Raw genomic sequence first — 22,803 nt, 5'->3', positions numbered from 1 at the left:
CATTAAAAGAGAAAGGTCCAAAGTTCAAGAGCACCCTGTAGGACTGAAATCCTGGGGGGCGGGACGGCTGGAGTAGCTGGCTCAAAGACGGAAGGAAAATAAATCAGGCAAGACTTTTTCTGCCATTTTCTTGTTTATCTTCAAGATCACTTTCTGAAGGCAGGGTGCCTTGTTCCATTACATCTTAAAAACAATAAAACCTTGGATGTTTGTTTTTTTTGTCATGATTTTCAAAATATATATATATATATACAGTGTAGCAAAGTTCCGGTGTGAAGTTTAATAAAAAATAAATAAAAGACCGTCTCAAAATGACATTGAGTTGGGTGAACACCTGCTAAGTATTGCATCAATATCAAGGGGACATTACATATCAGTTCCTATACCATGCTGAAATATGACAAACCAGGGGCTTATAGAGGAAAGCACATTACACATTTAGATAGAAAGGGTATGGTGCAGAACTAACATGCTTCTCTTGTTAGTCAACTAAAGCATCATGTGAGCTCTATACGTTACATTTCTACGTACTGAATAAGCCCCGGACTCACAATAAAATCTACTTCCAGGTCAAGGGTGGGTAACTTCCTTTTCCGTGAACAGACAACTCAGAATCTCTTGGCTTTCAAGCAGATGGCTGTACACAACCAGAGGATCAATGTGGCGGTGGAGCCTTCAAAAAAGGTAGGCATCATCAAGCAATATGCATTTACACATTTCTACAGATACAGTTCATATAAAATGAGGTGATGAGATGCTCTTGCTTGTGGGTTGAGAGGTTCATTGATGTGCTGTTTGCCAGTTGCTGCTGTCCAGTCTAGGGCCAGAGTTACAGCATTAAAGTCTTCGCAGTGGACTGTACTTCTCCTGTACCAGGTCATCACGGCCCAAGTGAGGTGAGTGCTTACGTGATATGGGGAATAACGTTACATCGTGCATTCCAACAATCCATTGTGTCACTTAGCCAGCTTCACTAGAAGCCTACAATACAGACCTGTTTTGTGCTAACATTCCACCCCTCACATAACAAACATAGCATGACAAGGAGTGGAATGTTAGCACAAACAGGTCTCTGTTGGTACCCTGGTTAGCTCTTTATGTGATGTTATAAACATGTCACAATAACTAGCCTTCCGGGGGGGGGGGGGGTGTAACGGATGGCATCCCCAACTGGAGGCATATGAGGTCAAGAGGCCAGTGTTGGTTCCATGCCATAACAATAGTATAAAACAATACAACTAAAAGCTGGAGATGGGTACAGAAGGTTTAATCTCCTTGTTTGGCAGAGGAACAGCAGCGTGGAGAAAATGTGTCTAACCTAAAAATGTAGTTAGCTCGGATGGGTCAAATTTATGCCTATAGAAACTAAACTTACCTTTCAAAACCTGATGAAACATCCAAAATGTTCATTCACCCAGGCCGATTGCAGTGGTCGTCTCAAACCTCTAAGGTTGGATATAATAACACAATGATTTTCATGACTCCAACACGTAAGGGGAATAATACCAAATAATAAAAAGGTACGGTTTAAGTCTAGACATGACCTGATATGTGTTAGGTCCTCCTGCTGCCTAGTCTCTTAAAGACATTGACTGACCCTACGTCCATCTGAGCCCCAAAACTCTCTCCTCCTCCAGCCCTGGTGCTGCTGCTGACCTTGGGGCTAGCCAGGGCCAGGCCTGGCCGGGCCTTATTTCTGGTGCTGGTCACCCGGCTGTCCTGGGTGTCGGCAGGCGGTGGGGAGGCAGGGGGCTTGCCCAGTCTCTGAAGCACGCTGAGCTTGGCAGGGGGGAGGCCATCGGGGGAGGAAGAGGAGGAGGGAGAATCAGTGGGTGGGAGTTTGAATTTCCCTCCCAGGCGGCGGAGGGTGGTGGGGGCCAGCTTGGGGGCCACAGGCTCTTTCTTCTGGGAGGGTGGGAGTCGCTTGAGGACGCCAGCGTACTGTAGGACCGAACCCTCTCCGTCACTATCATCCTCCTCCTCCTCCTCTTCCACTCCGTCTACATCAACCCTTCCTGCAGTTCCCTGCTCCTCCTCCGCGCCATCTGCTCGGCCCAGACGACTGAACACACCCGTGGCCTGGAGAGAGACGGGCCATGAGAGCAGAGAGGCCATGCCCTGACAAACACTAAACATCAGTCACACAGACACACATGTAATGTGTCAAAAGTGAGGGCTCACCTTGCTGCTGCCCGTGGTGGTATCTGCCTTGGACTCGGCTCCCAGTCGCTCAAACACAGACATCCGCTTGCTCCCTTTTTATAGGTAAGAGAAACAGAGTTAAAAAGATAAATATACTGTCAAACACAGAAATTTAAAGAGTGGGATGGTGTGTGTGTGTGTGTGTGTGTGTGGTTCTAGTGAGGGATAGGGGTCATCTTTATCATGATAAAGACATTCCAAGACCCATTTCCTTTAGATGCGTCAGACCATAATGTTAGTGGGATGAGCATTAAAGGGCGTTGAATGATTAGTATCCTTGGTTCACCGTGGCCAGAAGGTGAGGCCCTACCTTTCTTGGCCTGCTGGGCCAGGATTCGGGCGGTGCGTGCCGTGGTGCCTTTGGGCATGTTGATGATGTACTTGCCTTCCATCTCTGCAGTCACGCGCCGACGCTTCACCGGCAGACCGTTCCCCTCGTCAGCAGGCCGGCTCAGCACTGGGAAAAACAGAGAGAGGATGGCGAGAGAGAGGAGGTGGAAATAGGTAGAGAAGAAAAAGAATTAGATAGTGGGAAGGAGACGGAGAGAGTCAAGTGTGACATCTATGCTAGGGAGATTTTGCCTCCAGCTACGGCAGATAGAGTGAGAAGGCCAGTCCACACAGAGGGTGGAAAAGGGGGGTAGCTACCTGCTTTGCCACCTTTGGCCTGTTTGTTGGACACTGTCACAGAGATTGCCCGGTTGTCAGGGTGATGGGCTGGTGTGTTTGGCGGTGAGTCGCGGCTCAAGGCGTTGGCAATCATACGTGTGGCGGCTGCAGAGAAACAGGAGGATTAGAAACATATGGTGAGGATTCTGGCACAGAATGGCTCCCGTGCATTACCCAAGAGGTGGTAGTGACGCTACTCATTGGCGGCGGAAGGGGCGACTTATCGTCCTACACTGTTAAGCACGTTGAGAAAGGCGATACATAAAAGGCAAATCACTGGTATGAAATTCATAACGGTTCATTGTGTTGAACCGAAATACTCACGGGTGTTGGCAGTTCTTCGGAGTTCGGTCTGAATGCTGGACTGTCCTGAGGTTATGGCCTGTGTGGCCATTTTGCACATGTCCTGGAGACGGGAAGGGGAGGTGGGAGAGAGGCAGTATTGGAGTAACTGCTGTCAGAACAGCATTAAAAACAGCAAGTCTTCTGGCAAAGCACCCTATCTCTATCGCATGACTTGTAGTGCTGCATTGGAGGAAGTGCTCCCAACATGTGCCCGAAAAGCTCTTTTAAATTTGATTTATTTATTTATTTCACCTTTATTTAACCAGGTAGGGAAGTTGAGAACAAGTTCTCATTTACAATTGCGACCTGGCCAAGATAATGCATGGAGTAAAACAAACATACAGTCAATAATAGTAGAAAAATAAGTCTATATACGATGTGAGCAAATGAGGTGAGATAAGGGAGGTAAAGGCAAAAAAAAGGCATTGGTGGCGAAGTAAATACGAAATATAGCAAGTAAAACACTAATGGTAGATTTGCAGGAGAAAAATGTGCGAAGTAGAAATATAAATAATGGGGTGCAAAGGAGCAAAATAAAAAAATAAAGAGTAGGGGAAGAGGTAGTTGTTTAGGCTTAATTATAGATGGGCTATGTACAGGTACAGTAATCTGTGAGCTGCTCTGACAGCTGGTGCTTAAAGCTAGTGAGGGAGATAAGTGTTTCCAGTTTCAGAGTTTTTTGTAGTTCTTTGTAGTCATTGGCAGTAGAGAACTGGAAGGAGAGGCAGCCAAAGGAAGAATTGGTTTTGAGGGTGAAATTAATGATGCAACAGGTCAGTGATTGTATCTTTCCGGCCATCATTTCTCTAGACCGGTGGTCTACCATCCTGTCGATCACGATAGACTGGTCGATCATGCTCTACACAAGCCGTCTCCTTACCTGTCGGTAGACCTGTTTGGCGTGTTTGAGGATGGCAATAATGTCACCGATGACAGTGATGCCCAGGTCCATCATGATCTCCTTACTGAGGTCCATCAGCATGTTCTTCTGGACCCTGCAGAGAGGGTGAGAGAGAAGGGGGTGGGATTGCGAGAGAAAATAGATATTTAATTCCTACTAATAGAAGAATGGCCAAGAATTTATTCGGAATTAATGGAAATTATTCACGACTTCGAAAACAAATTGTTTACATTTTAGTCATTTAGGAGACGCTCTTATCCAGTGCATACTTTTTCCAGGGATGCAAACTGGTGAGTGCACTGGAGGTGACAATTTATTTTTGCACTGAAACATGCAACAAAAAAAACTCTCCTGGGGGGGGAAGTACAGGTTTTAACAAAAGCAAACAACAAAGAATATGATCTACATCAGCGGTTCTCAACCACCGGCCCCACGGCACATTCGCTACCGTACCGCACGGAAAGGATAATTCATTATAATATATATATTTTTAAATCTGTAAAATAAAATAATTATATACAATTAGAGGCTATTTGAGCAGTAATTACATTGAACTTGGCGCAGTCTGTTGGTCCTTTTCTCACCACTCTAATATCTGTCACGCCCACAACAGTTTACTGATTCTGAACTTGAGTAACGCGAGCGCCCATCGCCGTCTGCGTGAGCTGTGTTGCTCACCAACTCCGTTAGTTGACAGTGAATAAAAAACAAGCAAACGTCGAGATCTTCGGAAGGGCTAAGGAAGATAAAAGGCCCAACGACGATGTCGATAAAGCAGAGACAGAAAAAAAAAAGCCTCATTCAATAGAAAATATGATGTCCTACCTCATCAAGGACATCAACCACCCGAGCCACTGCCTGTTCACCCCGCTATCATCCAGAAGGCGAGGTCAGTACAGGTGCATCAAAGCTGGGACCGAGAGACTGAAAAACAGCTTCTATCTCAAGGCCATCAGACTGTTAAACAGCCACCACTAACATTGAGTGGCTGCTGCCAACACACTGACACTGACTCAACTCCAGCCACTTTAATAATGGGAATTGATGGGAAATGATGTAAATATATCACTAGCCACTTTAAACAATGCTACCTTATATAATGTTACTTACCCTACATTATTCATCTCATATGCATACGTATATACTGTACTCTATATCATCGACTGTATCCTTATGTAATACATGTATCACTAGCCACTTTAACTATGCCACTTTGTTTACATACTCATCTCATATGTATATACTGTACTCGATACCATCTACTGTATCTTGCCTATGCTGCTCTGTACCATTACTCATTCATATATCCTTATGTACATATTCTTTATCCCCTTACACTGTGTACAAGACAGTAGTTTTGGAATTGTTAGTTAGATTACTTGTTGGTTATTACTGCATTGTCGGAACTAGAAGCACAAGCATTTCGCTTCACTCGCATTAACATCTGCTAACCATGTGTATGTGACAAATAAAATTTGATTTGATTTAAAATATGGCTTTATTGCGACAGGTGACTCGCAGTCCCCTGTGCGTAGTATGTGGAGATAGGCTATCCAGGGGGAGATCGCCTGCCAGTGTTTGAGTTACGAGAGCCGCTGCAAAGATTTCTTTCAGAAAAAAAAGTCACAACTGGCAGCACATTTCAATGACGAGGAATGGGCCGCAAAACTCACTTACCCGTGCGACATATTTAACCTGCTCAACGAACTCAATCTGTCACTTCCGGGGGAGAATGACAACTGTCTTTAAGTTGGCAGATAACGTGGCTGCATTCAAAGCCAAACTGGAACTGTGGGGAAGGCGAGTGGACAGGGGCATATTTGACATGTTCCAAAAATGAGCGGGGATTTTGGGAGAGACAGACTGGGCCGTCTTTCTCCCAACTGGTGCGCGATCCCCCAGCGTCGCTGTCAATGGAGTTCGAGCGTTACTTCCCAACCACCAAAAGACCAACGAAGTGCGAAGGAATGGATCCGCGACCCATTTGTGAATGTACCAGGTGAATCGTCCATGTCTGTGCAGGAAGAAGATCAACTCCTTGAGGTTGCAAATGACGGTGGCCTTAAAAGTATGTTTGAGAGAACTTCATCTCTGCCGACCTTCTGGATTACAATCAAAGCTGAATGTCCTGACATCGACAAAAGCATTGAAAACGTTAATTCCATTTCCAACATCCTATCTCTGTGAAGCGGGGTTTTCCGCAATGACGGCAACAAAAAACAAATACGGAGTAGACTGGACATAAGGAACAAGGGTGTCCGTCTCCCATCACCCCTAGATGGGACCGTATTGTTGCCGGGAAACAAGCTCAGGGCTCCCACTGATTCAGCGACATGGTGAGTTGGCATAATTTCAGCCAGAGTACACCTGGCATACACCTTTTTATCCACTGTATTGAAAGAGGGAAAGTGTGTGGTGTTTTTCACAGCTATTGGCATAAGCCAGGCCCAGCTCCAGCTACACTTGATCCCTGAATCTACTTGTTTAAAACATTGCCTCATTTTCACCTAATTCTCTCATTCTGAAAATTAACCACATATTGTAGAGGGAAAACATTAGTTCAGATAGTTATTTAGCTAGTTAACATTTCACACAGATTGCCAGGGTCCATTAAGCAACTAACGAGTTATAACTTGAGGAACGGCAAGGAGTCATATACCAGTTAATACTATCGCGAATTGGTTAGGGTACTAACGTTAGCTCATCTGATATTGTAACGTTAGCTAGCTAGCTGTCTAACTTTCAATCAATAAACACAATTATTTGATCAGCTAAATTGGCTATTGTTGCTAAACATTTCTCTGGCTAGCTAACGGAGCATTCGATCCATCTACGATAGCAAGATACTTCAACAATACTTGTTCCACCACACTTTCTCCCTCACCTGAAACTTTCCAAATGCCAGTAGTTTTTCGGTTACAGCTCATGAAGTACGCTTCATCACCCCCGTCTCCGTGGTCAGGCTTCTCACCTACCTCTTCGTTATCGTTCAGGGACGCGCTGCTGTAACTGGCTAACTGCCTTTGCACCCTACTGCTGTCTTTCCAGAGACAGTCGGGTGCTGCATTCTGTTATGTGAACGATTGGCTGAGCCTTGGATACAGCCAGTATTGCTCCAAACGCACATCACTCGTTTGCTTACAGCCAGTAGTGATCCAAAGCCCCCCCTCCCTCATTGGATCTACACGATTCATGTAGGTCACATTTTGCATCCCAGATTTTCATATTTCTTCGTGCTGGTCCCCCATAACCCTGGCGTTGCAAGTCCCATGCTCTACCAAATGAGCCACACGGGACCAATAATCAAATGTCTGACAATCTTTCATTTTGTGGTGAACTGTTCCAGGCCAAGGAGTGAAGACAGCCTTAATTACCTGTTGTCCACAAAAGACACGGCATAGTTGACAGCCAGACCAGCAGGTATCCCAGCATCTTTGAAGAACTGGATCCACTCCGAGGTGGCTGAAAAGACAAGAGGGAGGAGCGTTAAAAACCGCTCAAGTAGCTGATAAAAACAAACACCTTGACTTGAATTGCTTTAGTGTTTAATATAGCTCTTAAAAGATACTTGTACAAAAGTGATGATCTTAAAACGTATTTTGACAAACCTATTTTTCACTGGCAATACTAAAAGCCATAACTTACTGACCTTCAAAGTTAAAATTCAAAGCCATCTGATTAGGCTATATCCATATAGCAGTGAGCTCCAATGGAACATGCCAAGTGGAAACCCTGGTGACAGGACAGCATGCTGAAGTCAGACAGCACATGCTCGACCAGCCAGCTAGGTGTTATTTATAAAACCATGATGGATCGCCTTGTGGTGACAGCGAAATTCCACTGGGGTTCATAGACACATTTGATATTGCCAGTGTTTCCACCAGAACGATAATGCTGCCGTCAAAGCGGATCCGTGAGGTGTAAAGGACTTAATTTTACAGTATCAGGCAAAACAACAGTTTAATTAAACTGAGTGGTCTCTGGTTAGCTAACTAGAGGGAGATAACAGGCAGCTAAAGTCAGTCCCAACATGAGCTAAATGGCCTTGGTTGCAGTGAGTGGGCTACTCGTCGCGAACATATAACATAACTTGCTGACTAAACTAATTAACCAACCGTTCTGTCTAGGATTCATTTCACAATGGCCTGCACGAAACGTATGATAATGAAACCAGGCGACCTTTCGGTAACGTTAGTTGTTAGACTAGTGATCTACCTCCCCTCCACCACGCTAATGTTAGAACGCTACATGTGTAGTTGTGGACTAGCTAACTAGCTGCTAGCTAGCCAATTTAACAGTAGCTAACGTTCATGTGAATGAAAATGTTAGGTACGAAGTTGAAGTCAATCTAGCTATCAGTCAACTCGGTGGTGCCAATGATAAACTAGTCATCAGTCCCACTTTTGTTTGTGGTAAAAACAAAATGTAACCACAAACAAGAATGATGCACGAGCAATTTTGAATAGCTAACGTTATCTAGCTAGCTAAACGGCTAACGTTAGCTACTACATTCTAGTCGGCACTTGAGACCTACACACTATGCTAGCTAGACACAGACACCAGTTTCTCTACATTCCGAAAAATAAATATCCTTCATCACTATTCTAAGAATAATTGATAACAATTCAATATTTGTGGAGTCTTTTTAAGCGATCTTCTACATTATCTGGGCCCTTTAATATCACTCACCTGTTGTTACGGACGCCATGTTTACAGAAGAACAGCTGCATCCAGGAGACAGCTCCGTTCGTGACGTAATTTCCGTTGCGTTTCTGAAGTGGCATATTTTCACCACCAGAGTGCAGTGTAAGCCTTCAATCTACTGCCATAAATTGTCGTTAATTTTTTGGAGACATTTCAGTGACGTTACATTTTCTGATAGAGGTAAGGAATGGGGCCACACCGGTGGAGTCTGGTGGGAGGAACTTTAGGACGGGCTCATTTTAAGGGCTGGAATGGAATAAATAGAACCGTATCAAACAGATCAAACCTGTGGAAACCATGTTTGACTCCGTTCCATCTATACCATTCCAGCCTCTACAATTAGCCCATCCTCCTATAGCTCCTCCCACCAGCCTCCACTGGGACACACACACACACATACACACACACACACACACACAACAAATAACCTTAACAATATGTTGCTGTTTATTGAATGCCATTTTCGACAATAAAGATTTGGACCGTAATATAAACAGTTACGGAGGGGATCGCTCACTCAGCTTTCACAGTCTATCAACAACAACAATGAGTAAAGCCCCCCCCCCCCCAAGTAAAATAAGAGAGAATGGAGGAAAGGAGTTAGAATGGGGTGGACAAAGAGAGAGAGAGAAAGGGAGAGAGAGAGAAAGAAATATGACCGGTGGACTGTCATAACATCTGGTCCATTTGAAAAAGAGCGACAGTACTGTATAATATAATCAGAGGTTAAATTGATTCATTCAGAAACAGATGCAAGAGAAGGCTATTGAGTATTACATTTCATCAATTATTATACTTATTTTATGCATTGGACAAGGAGGACAAGTGTGTAGTTATCAAAGCACCATCATTAGATCGATCAGTTGAGTAAAAGTATTTGTACCACTGATGCAGCACCCTCTCAATATCCTCCAATAAAACCCATTTAGTTTAGGGCCTCAGCTGTTACAAATAGTCTCAATGTCTCGAGTATACATTTCTGAGTCCATTTTCATTGGTCACTGCTGATCACAACAATGCAACCGTTGCTTCACAGAAAAAGACAAACATATGTTTACATATACAGTCTGATTTTTTTTCTTCTTTTTCTAGAGAAGGCATTCGAGGAAAAGACGAAGGTTCTATTGAAGGAAATAACAGAAATAAGGCATCAAAGGAAAATGCTAAGAAATGGAGTGTTTTGAAATATTTCTTTAAGATTCATATATTTATAATCAAGGTCCACCCCTCAACCTCCACTCAATTAGGTCAAGACCTCTTGGCCCAAACATAGATACCGGGCTATGTGAATGAAAGCTCGCGGTACAGTTTATAACAGGGGTTGAAAATCACAGCAATACATGGTCACACTGGACACATAGCGTAGCAGAAAGAGAGTGCCAGAAGTCTTCTGGCACTGCGTAAATGAAGTTCTTCAGATGATTTGCTACACGTCTACCTCCGACGATATGACTGCATCTCAGAGTCTCCATTTCAGTTCATGACATCGTAAGTTTGCAACTCGTGGGGAAAACATATCGTTTGTCATTCACAAAAATGGTCAAAGACCTCTTGTCTGTTCCAGTCAGTCTTATATCAGGTATTCGTATGAAGGCAGGTTCACTGATGCGACAAAGTTACTGAGTTTATGTCATCATTTCTACATGTGTCCATGGCCCATCTCTACTTGGATTGTTAGGAAAGGAACGTCCAAAATGACTTGATCCTCTCAGTTCTCTCCCTGTCCCTCAATCCTCCTCTCTCTATGTCTCTTGTCTTTACCTTTTGGTCTCTCTCTGCCTCTGTCTGTAGGCCTCCAGTGACGGTGTGAATAAACAAATCACACGAGGGAGGTGGTGTGAAGGCAGTATTGGCCACCAGCCTGGACACTGCAGAAAATGCCATTTCCGGAGAAGGGTAGAAGAGAAGGGGGGGTTTGACAGTGAACAAGCATCTGCAGTGCGGACAGACACTCTGTGTGTGTGTGTGTGTGTGAGTGTGGGGGGGGGGGGTCTATATAACGGACACTTTAGATGGTACAGATTAGAAAACAAGTCTTATGTGAACTGGACCTCATTTCCTGATCTGTCCAGTGCTGACATAAGTGCGTATTCTTCTTCCTAACCGGGTTTCCAGGCTCAGACAAAAAATGACATAACGTTCTCTGAGAGAATGCACGGTTGGGAGTCAAGAAATCAATGCGACACCTGTTTAGGGTGTGAAATAAGAAGAATATCGTCGGCATGAATATTCAAAACATGCTCTCCTTCAGTGAAAGAACCACGGCATTGTTGTTTTTGTCCAACTCTGGAGACTCTGTGAGCGCTGTTGATGGAATAGGACCCATGGACCTCATCACTGATAAGACTTGTTGTAAGTGAACCTGCCAGAACAGGATGTACAGGGCTATGTGAATGAAAGCTGGCGGTACAGTTTATAAGTTCATCTGATGTACTACAGGTAGCGGCACAAAACCGTTCCGTACACGTGCCATCTATCAGCATAAACCCCTTTCACACATCATCAACAATGCCATGGTAGGTTCACGGAAGGAAATGAAAAGGCAATGACGTTCGTCATTCAAAAAAGGCATACGAGGCCTGTCCCTTGTCTTACCAGTTGAAGCCTGGCACGTTTAGTTATTTTGGAGGGGCCCTCTTTTGAATTCAACAACTAAGACTTTAGCCCGTCTAATGATAAGCCCAAAAAATGTTTTTCTTCTCTATCACAACTCCATTGATATTTCAACAATAACTACTATGGAGGTGAATATTTTAAAGAGAGCAACTCTCAAAAAGCTCTCCCAAAAATGTCTGTTGATTTGAATCGCATGATAACTACTTTATTGAACAAGAATACACACTAGACTCGAACAGACTTCTCAACAAAAAAACATTCAATTAAAAAAATGATTTGCATCATTAATACTTTAATATGTATTTTGACATTCAATTCATACTAGTTTCCTCATTTTGGGTCCGAAGGGGACTAAGTGGTGACAATAAGCTTTGGCGGTGTAGGCATCGGGACTGACCTCGCAGAGAAAAACAAACAGGCAAAGGCAATAGTACCACCTCAATAATCTCATCATACTGACAAGCCGCAGTACATGCAGTATCACGTGTTAGCTATAGTTATCCTGAATAATGTGCTTTCTATATAAAACATATGAGCACAGGCAGTGATAATGTGCGTCATATTGAGGGAATGGTTAAGTACGGTCATTTATTCTAATTGTTTGTTCTTTTAGAAAAATATCCATTTTAAAACCAGCCTCAACAACCACCTCTGTTTCTTCATTGACAAAAATATCCCATTTTTATATTTTCAAACATTCATACTTTACAATCATTGTACATACACTTCAATATACATATCTTCTGTATGTATATGCGTATGCTTTTAAGTATACTTTTGACACATATACAATTTTATGATAGTGCACATGCCTCTGAAGTTGCCAAACATAATATAAAAAAAATCTAATAACACAACGCAATAATAATAGTAACATTAAGGGGCAAACCTCCCCTGAAAGAACGAAAACGTCCGGCATCGGCAACACAGGTAAGAGCGGAGGACAAAGCCAAACATTCTTTTTTTTTTATACATAAAACATAACAAATGTCACTTGAAGATTAAAAGGAACAAATTCACAGGCAAATGAAGAACACGTACTCATAAACACCCCCTCCTCTCGTCTCCTCTGTGTGTCGGGCCTCTGTATTGTGCTCTAACATCGTGTCAACCTCAATCAAAAGAAAGCAATAAGCGGGCCAAGTGGCTCAGAGTGGGATACACTCACAATAAATGCACCTCCCACTAGGAGAGGAAGAGAGGCCGCTCATCCCAATGTTCAGAGGTTGGTTGAATATTCCTTTTAAAAGTATCTTTAAATTAAAAAAAAAACAAAACATAATGGTTCACATCTGATACCAATAAACTCATGTCTGACAAAAAGCTCTTTACCAAAAGGACATGCCTTTCTCAATGTTTTTCTTCTTCTTTTCATCATGACATTTTCTCTGTCAAAGGGTAAGACTTAAAAACGACAACAGAAAATACTTGGTGACAAAGGAGGGGGGAAGAACATTGTACACAATAGTATCAGTAACGAATGGAGGACAATTCAGATGCTTGAAAGCGACGGTATGAGTATTTGTGTGGGCCCAGGGTGAAGAGACTTTGCAGTATGGCGGTGGTACTATGCCAGTAAGAGGTAACCCATCCACACAGTTGGCAAGAGCTGGATTATTTTTTTGGGGCGTTTTAAAATTCAATTTAGGCTTAAGAGTACAGGGGGCTCATCCTTTGTCTCTGCCAAAGTTTCAGCTCTCCCTCTAGACCTCTACCTCGGCTAAAGCCTCTTCTCTCACTCTCCTGCCGTCCTCATCTCACCAGCGCAACACAAGTCTCATTTCATCTCCATCGTTTCAACATCCAACAATGGCTCAGGAGAAGAATGAAAAGAGTGACAACCCTTTTTGCATTTGTGTCCATCCTATTTTGTGTCTTTTCAATGTTTTTTTTTGTTGCTTTGTTTTTTTTTTAAAGCTCTACTTTGAGCGAAACACTCCAGGGCTCCTCAGTGGGTGGGGGGGGGGGGGGGGGGGGTGCGCGTCCGTGTCCATGTGGGGGGACGAGGGGGACGTGTGAGGTGGGCCGGCGCTCAGTCAAGGTCCCAGGGTCTGGAAGGGCTCGGCGTGCTCTCAGGGTTCGAAGACTTCAGAGAGAGAGAGAGAGACAGAGAGGAGAGAAACAAAGATGGAGAGATGGACGAAGAGTAGACGGCAGGATAAAAAGAGAGAGAGAGCCAAATAGCTGGAGGCTGTGACGCCCTCCCCTTTCCAAGTCACAACTAACAACGAAGAAGCAAGAGGAACCGAGAGGATGAGGAAGGCAGGAGGGGAGAGCAAAGAGCTCAGCAGTCTGGCCTCCCAAAAGAAGACCCAAACCTAAGTCCTTCTTCCCTATTTCCGCTTGCACAAATACATTCAGCATGAAGAGGAGGGGTGAAGAAGATGAGAGCAGGAGCAGTGAGAGAGGAATGACTGACAGAGGGAACGACGGGGAGGACAAGTGTGCCTGTTGGATCACAGGTGAGCATGTTTTCTATTTACTGTGTGCACTGGACGTGCACGTCACAAGACGTTGAAAGATTCATTGTGAATTAACCTGGGTATGATGTCGGAGAATGTTTTCACAGATCGACTGACAACTCAGAGCCCAGAGTTTTGGACTCAATTTGAATTCACTTTAAATACTTGATGAGTTATATTTAGTTTCCTCATAAGGACAACGGTGTGCACTAAATGCTATGCGGTCAAACTTTGCTTGATGTCATGTTTACTCGGTCTGAATGTGTGCGATTTTTGTATGGCTCATTATATAATGTATGTTCATCCATGTTGTTGACCTCGTCTACCATGAGCAACTGTTTTTTGCCGTATATAAGTGATTGGCGTAGGGGCGCGCGCGTGTGGTGTGTGTCTCTGTCGGTCAGTCAGAGCGCGAGCAGCGAGGGCGAGTTCAGGGAACCAGAGGACTGCTCGCTGCTGCTGTTTCTCTGGTTAGCGCTGACCCCGCAGGCTCCCTCTGGGTAGCTGAACACAAATGAAGATGTGTATGAAGGGTTGTAGCTGCCAGCGGCCGCGCCATCATGGTGACCACCACCCCCACCGTCGGCCACCAGGCACGGCCCACCCGGCGCAGGCTCGCTTGAGCCATAGAAAGAACTAGAAAACGCTACCTCCTGCATCATCCCCGGGTGCGGATTAACCTGTTGCTGCGGATGAACCTGCTGCTGCGGTTGAACCTGCTGCTGCGGTTGAACCTGCTGCTGTTGTCGCTGCTGCTGCTGATGCTGCGAAGTAGAAGGCTGCGAGGTGTAGGCGGGAGGCAGGTAGAAAGTGTCCTCCACAGTCAAGCCCACGATGGAGACGGGGGCCTGTTGGGGCAGTAGGGGCTGATGCTGGAGCTGTGTGGAGCCTGAGGCCTGCTGCTCCTGGTAGGGGATCTTGCAGCTGGGCTCGTGAGCCACCAGGACAAACTCCAGGCGCTCCTTCTCCTTCTGCAGCTCAGAGATCTCAGCCTCCAGCTCAGACTTCTCCTCCTCCAGGATGTCGGTCTCCTGTGGAGGGAGGGAGGACAGGCGAGAGATAGGATTCAAAGAGCTGTATAGTCTAACCCTCTATGTCTATGGAGATGGATGCATGGCTATCTTTCTAGATATAGATAGGCCTACATGTTTCCTCCTTGAAATAGGTAGCATAGCCTATGCTAGGACTGGTAAATTAGACTATAACAACTGTAGGCACAATAGACTTTCACAAGCACTATAATCATCTTTGCTCACTTCAACTTCTGTTAATAACCAGCCACTTAAATAACATTGTGTTCCTATTACTCACATACACAGTCATTACCATAAGCCTAGTAATGTAGCGTAACACACTGTATATAATTATTACCATAAGTCATTTTGACAGTAAGAACCCCAGCCAAGCTCACCCCTTGCAGTCGGTCAGTGAGTTCGCGCCGGCGGTTTCGGCATTTGGCGGCTGCCAGCTTGTTCCTCTCGCGCCGAACACGCCTCTTCTCCTGCTCCTCTGGAGTCAACTGGAGGGAAAGAATAAGGAGAGATTAAAACAAACCCAAACTTGGTCTTTGCCTCTATCTCGCTGGCTTAGAATAACAGATATATAGATGTCTCATCAGATACAGTATCGTTTTTAAAAAATGTGGTGAATGTGTTAACTCTTGCTGTCTACCCATTCTACATATAAAGATTGACACACAGGGCATACACACACACTTACAAACACACCAACATCTCCATCGTCACTCACAGACTCGTCTCGTACACGGCGACTACGGGTCCTAGACTGGCGGATGGGGCCCGGGGCTGGGCCTTGCCCCGGGGTCTCAGAGCCTGCGGGAGTAAAACCTGAGCCAGAGGAATAACTGGGCCCTGGCAGATCATAAGGGTCTACCAGGGACACAGACTGGGTCCCACTTTGGCCAGAGGCCTGGGACGAGATGAGAGTTGGCTGCACCATCCACTGCAGGTCCTGGCTGCTAGTGATGGCTGTGACTGTGGGCACAAAGGAGCCTGGCATATCCACTCCTCCACTGCTTCCCCCGGAACCACTGCCTACCCCGTCCCCGCCACCAGCAGACACACAATCCTGGAACACACAGAGATGGAGGGGGTTAGGCATGAACACAGACAGAGAAATGGGATGCTGCTATACAATGCAATGACAACAAAGTGTCTTGCTCTTTTAAACATTGCTTTGTGAACAACTTAGATGTTGATTTCCTTGAACATAAGAGGGTAGATATCACAGCAGAAGATTGCATAGCCTTGATGTCCATAAGACGCACACTTTAGGGCACAGTTTGACGCACCCATTCTAATTGCAAGTCATCTATAAACAAACGTTGAATAAAATGCCACCATTGCAAACATTTACCATGTGGATAAGAAGCTGACTGGTATAATGCATTATGATACTGTTATAAATGCATTGTATGTCCCATTTATAATGTCTTATTATGATCTCATTACGATCCTAACTTAATAACAACAATTAATTTAAATGTGTGAAAATTTAACATATCAGGAAATGTCACTCTTATGGAATGATTGAATGCCAGTGAGAGTTGGAGTCTCCCAAAATCCCTGCAGAACAACGTTATAAATAGATCACTGCAAGAATAGATTTAGGTGCCCAAATCTATCCTTGGCTCTCTCTGCTTTAATTAGAACTGAGACGAGCAGTGATGCCATAGTATACTCGGAATACATTAATATTCATATCAAAGCGTGTAAAACAAGGGGGCATGCAGCTTTGAGGAGACCGCCTAAACCAATCAACTCGCTCAAAAAAAGTATGCCCTCCTCCTTCCTCCTCCCCCGGCGTTCCCTTAGCAACGCAACGTAACACTCCAAAATAGAACGCATTTACGTCACAGCAAGCCCTGAACTGGGAGCGTGGAGAGAAGCGAGCAAAGGCGGAGTATTTTTGTGCATACGTAGGAGAGTGCCAAAACGATGTCATCCGTTGCGCGGGGCGCTGTAAACCAACCACCAAAGACAGTACACGTTGCTAGTAGCATTGGCAAAGCCTGAGTCAGAGATCATGCCGGCCGGCAGCCTTTATTTCAATCAAGTTCAAGTCCCTGTAATTTTCCAGGACATTAGCAGCATATCTGTAGCATTGTTGATGCGACGTGAAAGGGAAATGTTCTTGCCTTTCCCTATCATAGAACCTATGTAATAACAAGCTTATAATAATGATGATACCCAGGTTGATAAATCCAAACTCTGCATGGTAGAACTCTAATGCGACAAGGTATAACTGCACCAGCATTTGCAAATGCTACTGAACTGTAAAGCATCATATGAAATCATTCGAAACTCAACCCATATTCCTGGAATACAGCCCACGGCACCATCATCATAAACAACATAAATCAGACTTCATGCATTATTATATAAACATCTGTCAAATGAAATGTTGCCTCAATATTATAATGATAAACTTTCGGAAAGTGGGCGGAAAGGATACATAAGCTCCCTTTCTCGAATCATTGCGCAAAGTAAAGACATTTGACTTCTTGGACCTACCTGTGAGGCACTGGCCGGCGGGCTCCCGAAGGAGTCCACGGAGGAAAGGTACTGAGACTCAATAGACGGGGACGAACTTCCACGGGAGATGGTATCAAAGTCACCGGGGAACCCTTGGAACATTACCCCGGAGGAGCCGAGTGAAAAACCTATAGTTCCCGGAATGAGTGTGACGTCACCTGCAGTTCGAGCGCACACATGGGCAAGGGGAGAGAGGGGAGACAGCTGTCAGTTTGCTGTCATTGAAATGCAATCTCATGTGTCTGGGATAGGGTCGACAGTAAACATGCATAACTGGAAACCTTGCTTTACGTGTAGCCTACATGTATATCGGAAATAACGTAATAAGAACCGTGTTGCTGCATTATCTAACATTCATGTTAAGAAAGTATGTTTTACCGTTAATGTGTTCCTTATTGTGCTCCGGTAAGATGCTCTTGGTCTCTTTCCAAAAAAGTTGCATGAAGAAGAAAATCCAGTTCGCTGCAATGGAAACAGTCCTTACGTTCCGGGATTTTAAAAACTCATTGATCCAATTCAGAGTCCGTTAAAATATGTCCTTTGTCCGTTTTTCCAATGTGCAATTATAGATCCATGTAAAAGTCCACTATGGATAAACTGATCAGCGATATAGTCTCGGCCCACAGAAGCGAGTCTTGTCTTATGAATGAATCCATGGAGTACGAGCGAAGCATTGTAAAGGACACGAAGTCCCGCCTCGGAGTTCCGCTGACGTACGTGCCCATTTATGGGGTTATGTTTTTGTTTGGTATCCTTGGTAATGACGTTTAGCTAGGGATTCCCTCTCCCACAGAAACGGTACAGCAGACGAGAATAGAAAATGTTACTAACACAGCCACGAAATATTTCTAACCAGTAAACATTTTCGGATAGTAAATTTAATGAAACAACATGTTTTAGTGTGCACGTAGCCAAATGATGTATTGTAAAAGCAGATGAAATGATCATCCAAATGCACTTGTTCTTAGTATTTTGGAGGTGTATGCTCATGTAGACTAATAATTATTTTCTAGACTCAGTAAAAAAAAGCCTAAATATTGTAGAGTTAAGCTCCAGATCAGGTAAAACTTTGAGGGCTAGTTTGGCCCATTGCCTAATGAATATGTTCATGAATAAGACAGGCAAGATTATTAATGTACAGACTGTCTGCCTCGTATATATATATATATTATTCATCTTTGCATAGGCCTAAAGAGATAAATAAATATATAAATGAATATAGATCTTGCATGTAGGTTAGCAGATATATAGCCTAGTATATACTGTAGGCTATTGCCTAGTGACAATGAAATGGGATATTACTGAAATTACTTCTAAAGGTACATCAATGCTGGCACTATTCAAGTAGGCGTATTTAGACCGGTTGGCCATTATAAACATATACACATTCCATTGTCGATTTCTTACGCAATTGTGTTGGTTTGACATCGCTCACAAGAGGAAGGAAACACACCAGGCAAAGAGAGAAAATCCTCTCGGATAAACTTTCTCACGGACACGCCCTCGGGAGTTCCCTTTCTTGAAGAGGCCGTGGAATCCCTCGTTCTAGAACGGGATCATCTGCTGCTGGGATTTCGACAGGTTTTTCGCGATGGCAAGTTTGAACGCATACATTTATTGTTCTTTATCGTTGCATCAAATATCATCAATATTAGTTTATGAGCTGGTCTTTTAGACTTAAATGGGGAAGGTCGAGCCAAAGCATGTGAAGCAATAAGCAAGTGTTTTTGGACTTCCATCCGACATGTGTTTGTATGAGTGGAGCATCTTCAGGCAACTCATCTATGGACGGTGAGTCTATGGACTCATCTAGAAGATGGCAAGATAGACTATGTGTTATTCATGAGCGTGGTGTGTGAAATGTGCAGAGGGCGTCGCTGATCAATGATTCTGTTGTCAATTTTTTTCCCCCACACAAGTTCCCAGAATAACAACGAGGGTTAATTCTTTATTCAAGAGTCTCCAAACGTTTTACCAGAAAATAGGTAAACAGATTGAAGCAGAGCGTTCCGACACGGATCGTGGGCAGTAGTGACGGAAATACACTGCTGTCACTGCAAACATCATCCTCTGTCGAACTGTACATAAACATGATTGATTTTCTTTTCTGTAGCCTGCTCCTCTCTACGTAAAGACGCCAATGGGAATATGGCAGGTGGGATGAGGTGTGTGAGCGAGTGTGTGTGTGGGGGGTAAAATGTCGTAAAATGTCACCGAGGCAGGCATGTTGTAGAATACATCGGTGTGTAAAATGACTGGGAATAGTGGGGATAACAACAATTAGTCAACACTACAACGTCACCGATGAGGAACGTTCTGTACTCTGTCGGTGCTCAATCGCAATGATTAATCCGTACAGATGGTCCATGGTAAACTCTGAGGTCATAACAATACCGCATACATGTACCTACCTACACAGGAGAGCAGCAGGTTTTGTATTATATTAGAGGAAGAAGGTTCATAATCAGGGAAGTTATCAAGAAGATAGGACTGGCGGGCTATTATTGAGATCAATAGCATACCTTACATTTCACATTCTTATTGCACTGACTAACAACAACAACCACAACTACCATTAAGCTGTTTAAGAAAGGAAAAGGTCGTTGAATTGAGGGATACAGTTAGCATGGACCGTGGCGGCAGGTAGCCTAGTGGTTAGATCGAATCCCCGAGCTGACAAGGTCAACATCTATCGTTCTGCCCCTGAACAAGGCAGTGTCATAGGCCGCACTGTTCCTAGTCCGTAATTGTAAATACGACTTTGTTCTTTACTGACTTGCCTAGTTAAATAAATAAAAAGCATCTGCAAACAGCAATTCCCTTGTCATAAACACATCTGCACTGCAAGCTGAGGCTAGCTAGACATAAACAAGAAAAGCCAAGCTGTGTATAGCATGCATACATATATAATCAACGAGACTTGTCTATGTTATATAACGGCTAAAACAAGACTACATCGGTTTTACAGACCAACCATGTGCTTACAATCCCTTTCTCACCACAATCCCTTTCTCACCACGTCTGCTGCATGTTTGTACAGCGTTGCGTTGCCTTGGAGATACAGTTCCAACACGCCTGACGTAGAGACGTAGAACTTTTGTCTTTTTTTTGTTGTTGTTGCCTGGCAACCGGTTTCCGCAGTAACCAGTTCTTGAGTGACAGGGCAGTGGCAGAGCGGTAGTTGAGGCAGGAATAACATGGCGGACTGAAATGTAGCTTTTCCTCGAATCCACTCGTTTAACAGCTCATTTTGCGTGTTTTAAAGTTTGTGTTATAGCCCTGCCATCTCCGTTTACAAATACGTGAATGGTTTTGCATGCATACATCTAACTTGTAGTCGTGTGAAGCGTCGGGGGATACTAGCTACAACAGCGCAGCATAGCAAGCATTCTAGCTAGCCTAGCTACAGCAAGCTAAATTGTCCCCCAACTTGCTTTTCACGAGATTCCTCTTGGTTGCTACTCGTGGCTAATTGGTTTGGTCGGGAATGAATTCTTGCAAAATAGTGTACATTGAAATAGTATACATTGTTCTGCCTAGGAAGTTAGACATTCAGTTGTCATCTGCATCCAAGACTTGTTAATACTCATTTTCATGCAATAAAATATGTTAGGGACATTTCTCCTGAGAGATGTGGTGGTTTTGAAGTTCATGCAGAAGTGTTGAATAAAATCTGCTAGAAGTCTTACGTGGTGCAAAATTACTGAGGTCTTACGACATTGACTGCCACTTATTGCACAATATTGTTATCCAACATATGAATACTGCTATACCACAAGGTCATAGTTGGCTATATTATTTGACTATCATTCACCATTTTCTTAAGCAAATGACTGAGGCTAAATTGGTATTGTAAGCTACTCAGGGAAACCGGTTCTTAATAAAATACAAATCTCAAAATATATTTGATAAGAAAATTACCCACATTTTTGTTAGTTGTTTCTCATATGTGCCCTGTATGTGCCCTGTTTAGCCTGGTCCCACGATCTAGTATGGTTCTTTTATGGACCCATAACAACAGTCTAAAAGAGTTTTCTAAAACACACACACACACACCTTGGATCAGCCTATGACCTGTTTGTGTGCACTAGAGACTTGCAACGTGGAAAACAAATCAGTATGAACCACCATGCAGTTTAATTTGTATTATTCTCCTAATGTTATAGTTTTACAGTATACTCCTTTTGGTATCTAGTGTACCAAAAGCATTTGAGACCGTCTCATTGATATCAGGTAGCCTAAATGCCAAATGTATAGCAATATACACCACAGTGGTGTTACGAGTGCTATATAAACCTGCATAACTGTTGAGATTTTACATTTTCTATCAGTGTCTGAGTTCATGCATTTTGCATTCCAGAGGTACTTATTTGTAATGAACCAGTAGATCTGTCTTGTGCCTCAGTGGGGTTTGTTTCGCTTGTCCCTGCGTATTTTCGGGAAGTTGCTAATTTGCTAACATGAGGCCTGTGCCTGTTTCCTTGAGGGGCGGGGCATTTTTCCCCAATCTTCCTGACCCAAATATTTGTTACCAGGCAACAGCCAGGCCCGTCCCACTCCAGAATGGTGTTGTTTACACCCCTTCTGTCTGCTCACCCCGACAACATTGCATAACCCTTCTCACAGACTTTCCCCACTGAAATAAGTTTGACCTGGATTTTTTTTCTCTCCAACACACCACAACCTCCACCCCTCCTGTTAACCACAGACATATAGCTAACTTTATCTCCAAAGCTCTCTCAACCTTTTCCTTCTCTGTCTGTTGCAGCTACTCACTTAGTTTGCGGGACAAAAGTTCTGCAGAATAGTTCAGGACTTTGAGGCAGGCAGGTTAGCTCTTGGCTACACAGTTGTATGGCAGTACGTATTTTTCTGATATAAGGGAGAAACTCTGCCCCTACAACCTCTCCTTCTCTCCGTTCCTAGTCCGTCAAATCCAGTAATTATTTATTGGCAGCATAGATGGGCCATTGCCTCAGCCTAAGCAAACATGACTTGTATTTGTTATATTAACTGGGATATAGCAGAAATGAATACCATTGGCCGCTTGAGCGAAACTTCTATGAGCTCACAATGACCCTCAAACTTTTGAACCTGTGGACTTCTCCTTTTTCTGTTTGTTAAAACCTGTTAACTTCCCCCTTTTTCTGGCTACAGTTGCTTTAATACATATGTCAAACTATGATATATTACCACTATGTTGAACACTCCCCCTGTTTAGTGTTGACCTATTATGAAAACGTTGCAACTATCGGAGGTATGTACTGGAAAGAGGATGCTCAGGAAAGAGTCACGTCTCTACCTCACACTTCCATAACTACAGTTAAGTAGGTATCATGTCTCCACACTC

The 22,803-nt window shown here is 43.8% G+C and overlaps 2 protein-coding genes across 6 annotated transcripts; both read right to left on the bottom strand.

Moving 5' to 3' along the window:
- Nucleotides 1–114: 114 nt before the first annotated feature.
- Nucleotides 115–10,481, bottom strand: LOC110507404 (uncharacterized protein C19orf47). Of its 4 annotated transcripts, XR_016492611.1 has the most exons (9): nt 8,807–10,481; nt 7,492–7,579; nt 4,097–4,211; nt 3,196–3,277; nt 2,851–2,976; nt 2,513–2,659; nt 2,182–2,255; nt 1,376–2,079; nt 115–817 (listed from the first exon to the last, which is right to left on the bottom strand). XR_016492611.1 is itself a non-coding variant. In XM_021587386.3 (8 exons), the coding sequence occupies exons 1-8, from the start codon at nt 8,823–8,825 to the stop codon at nt 1,555–1,557; spliced, it is 1,176 nt and encodes a 391-aa protein (XP_021443061.2). In that variant the 5' UTR covers nt 8,826–10,481; the 3' UTR covers nt 115–1,554. The 4 variants fall into 4 exon arrangements, 3 of the variants coding, with proteins under 3 accessions (XP_021443061.2, XP_090080427.1, XP_021443060.2); XM_021587386.3 differs by having other exon boundaries at nt 115–2,079; XM_090224301.1 differs by having other exon boundaries at nt 115–2,079; nt 4,943–7,579; nt 8,807–8,839.
- A 1,214-nt stretch (nt 10,482–11,695) lies between these two features.
- LOC110507403 (protein FosB) lies at nt 11,696–20,502 on the bottom strand. 2 transcript variants are annotated; one of them, XM_090224300.1, is made up of 5 exons: nt 17,832–20,502; nt 17,433–17,611; nt 15,649–15,987; nt 15,311–15,418; nt 11,696–14,930 (listed from the first exon to the last, which is right to left on the bottom strand). In XM_090224300.1, exons 1-5 carry the CDS (start codon nt 17,893–17,895, stop codon nt 14,304–14,306), a joined length of 1,317 nt encoding a protein of 438 aa, XP_090080426.1. In that variant the 5' UTR covers nt 17,896–20,502; the 3' UTR covers nt 11,696–14,303. The 2 variants fall into 2 exon arrangements, with proteins under 2 accessions (XP_090080426.1, XP_021443053.1); XM_021587378.3 differs by having other exon boundaries at nt 15,619–15,987; nt 17,832–20,491.
- Nucleotides 20,503–22,803: the final 2,301 nt, after the last annotated feature.

This window comes from Oncorhynchus mykiss, chromosome 27, assembly GCF_057628025.1.
Source record: "Oncorhynchus mykiss isolate SJ-2025 chromosome 27, ASM5762802v1, whole genome shotgun sequence".
Taxonomy (NCBI): domain Eukaryota; kingdom Metazoa; phylum Chordata; class Actinopteri; order Salmoniformes; family Salmonidae; genus Oncorhynchus; species Oncorhynchus mykiss.
This window is presented reverse-complemented; position numbering and strand designations above follow the sequence as displayed.

Excerpts from the sequence above, each read along its gene's own strand:
- LOC110507404 (XM_021587385.3), bottom strand. The coding sequence starts at position 7,791 with ATGGCTTTGAATTTTAACTTTGAAG. Across the intron at positions 2,977-3,195 it reads CCGAAGAACTGCCAACACCC|CCGCCACACGTATGATTGCC; the intron begins GTGAGTATTTCG and ends GTTTCTCTGCAG. Across the intron at positions 2,256-2,512 it reads GGCCCAGCAGGCCAAGAAAG|GGAGCAAGCGGATGTCTGTG; the intron begins GTAGGGCCTCAC and ends ACCTATAAAAAG.
- LOC110507403 (XM_021587378.3), bottom strand. The coding sequence starts at position 17,895 with ATGCAACTTTTTTGGAAAGAGACCAAGAGCATCTTACCGGAGCACAAT. Across the intron at positions 17,612-17,831 it reads CAATAAGGAACACATTAACG|GTGACGTCACACTCATTCCG; the intron begins GTAAAACATACT and ends CTCGAACTGCAG. Across the intron at positions 14,931-15,310 it reads TCACTGACCGACTGCAAGGG|GAGACCGACATCCTGGAGGA; the intron begins GTGAGCTTGGCT and ends CTCCCTCCACAG.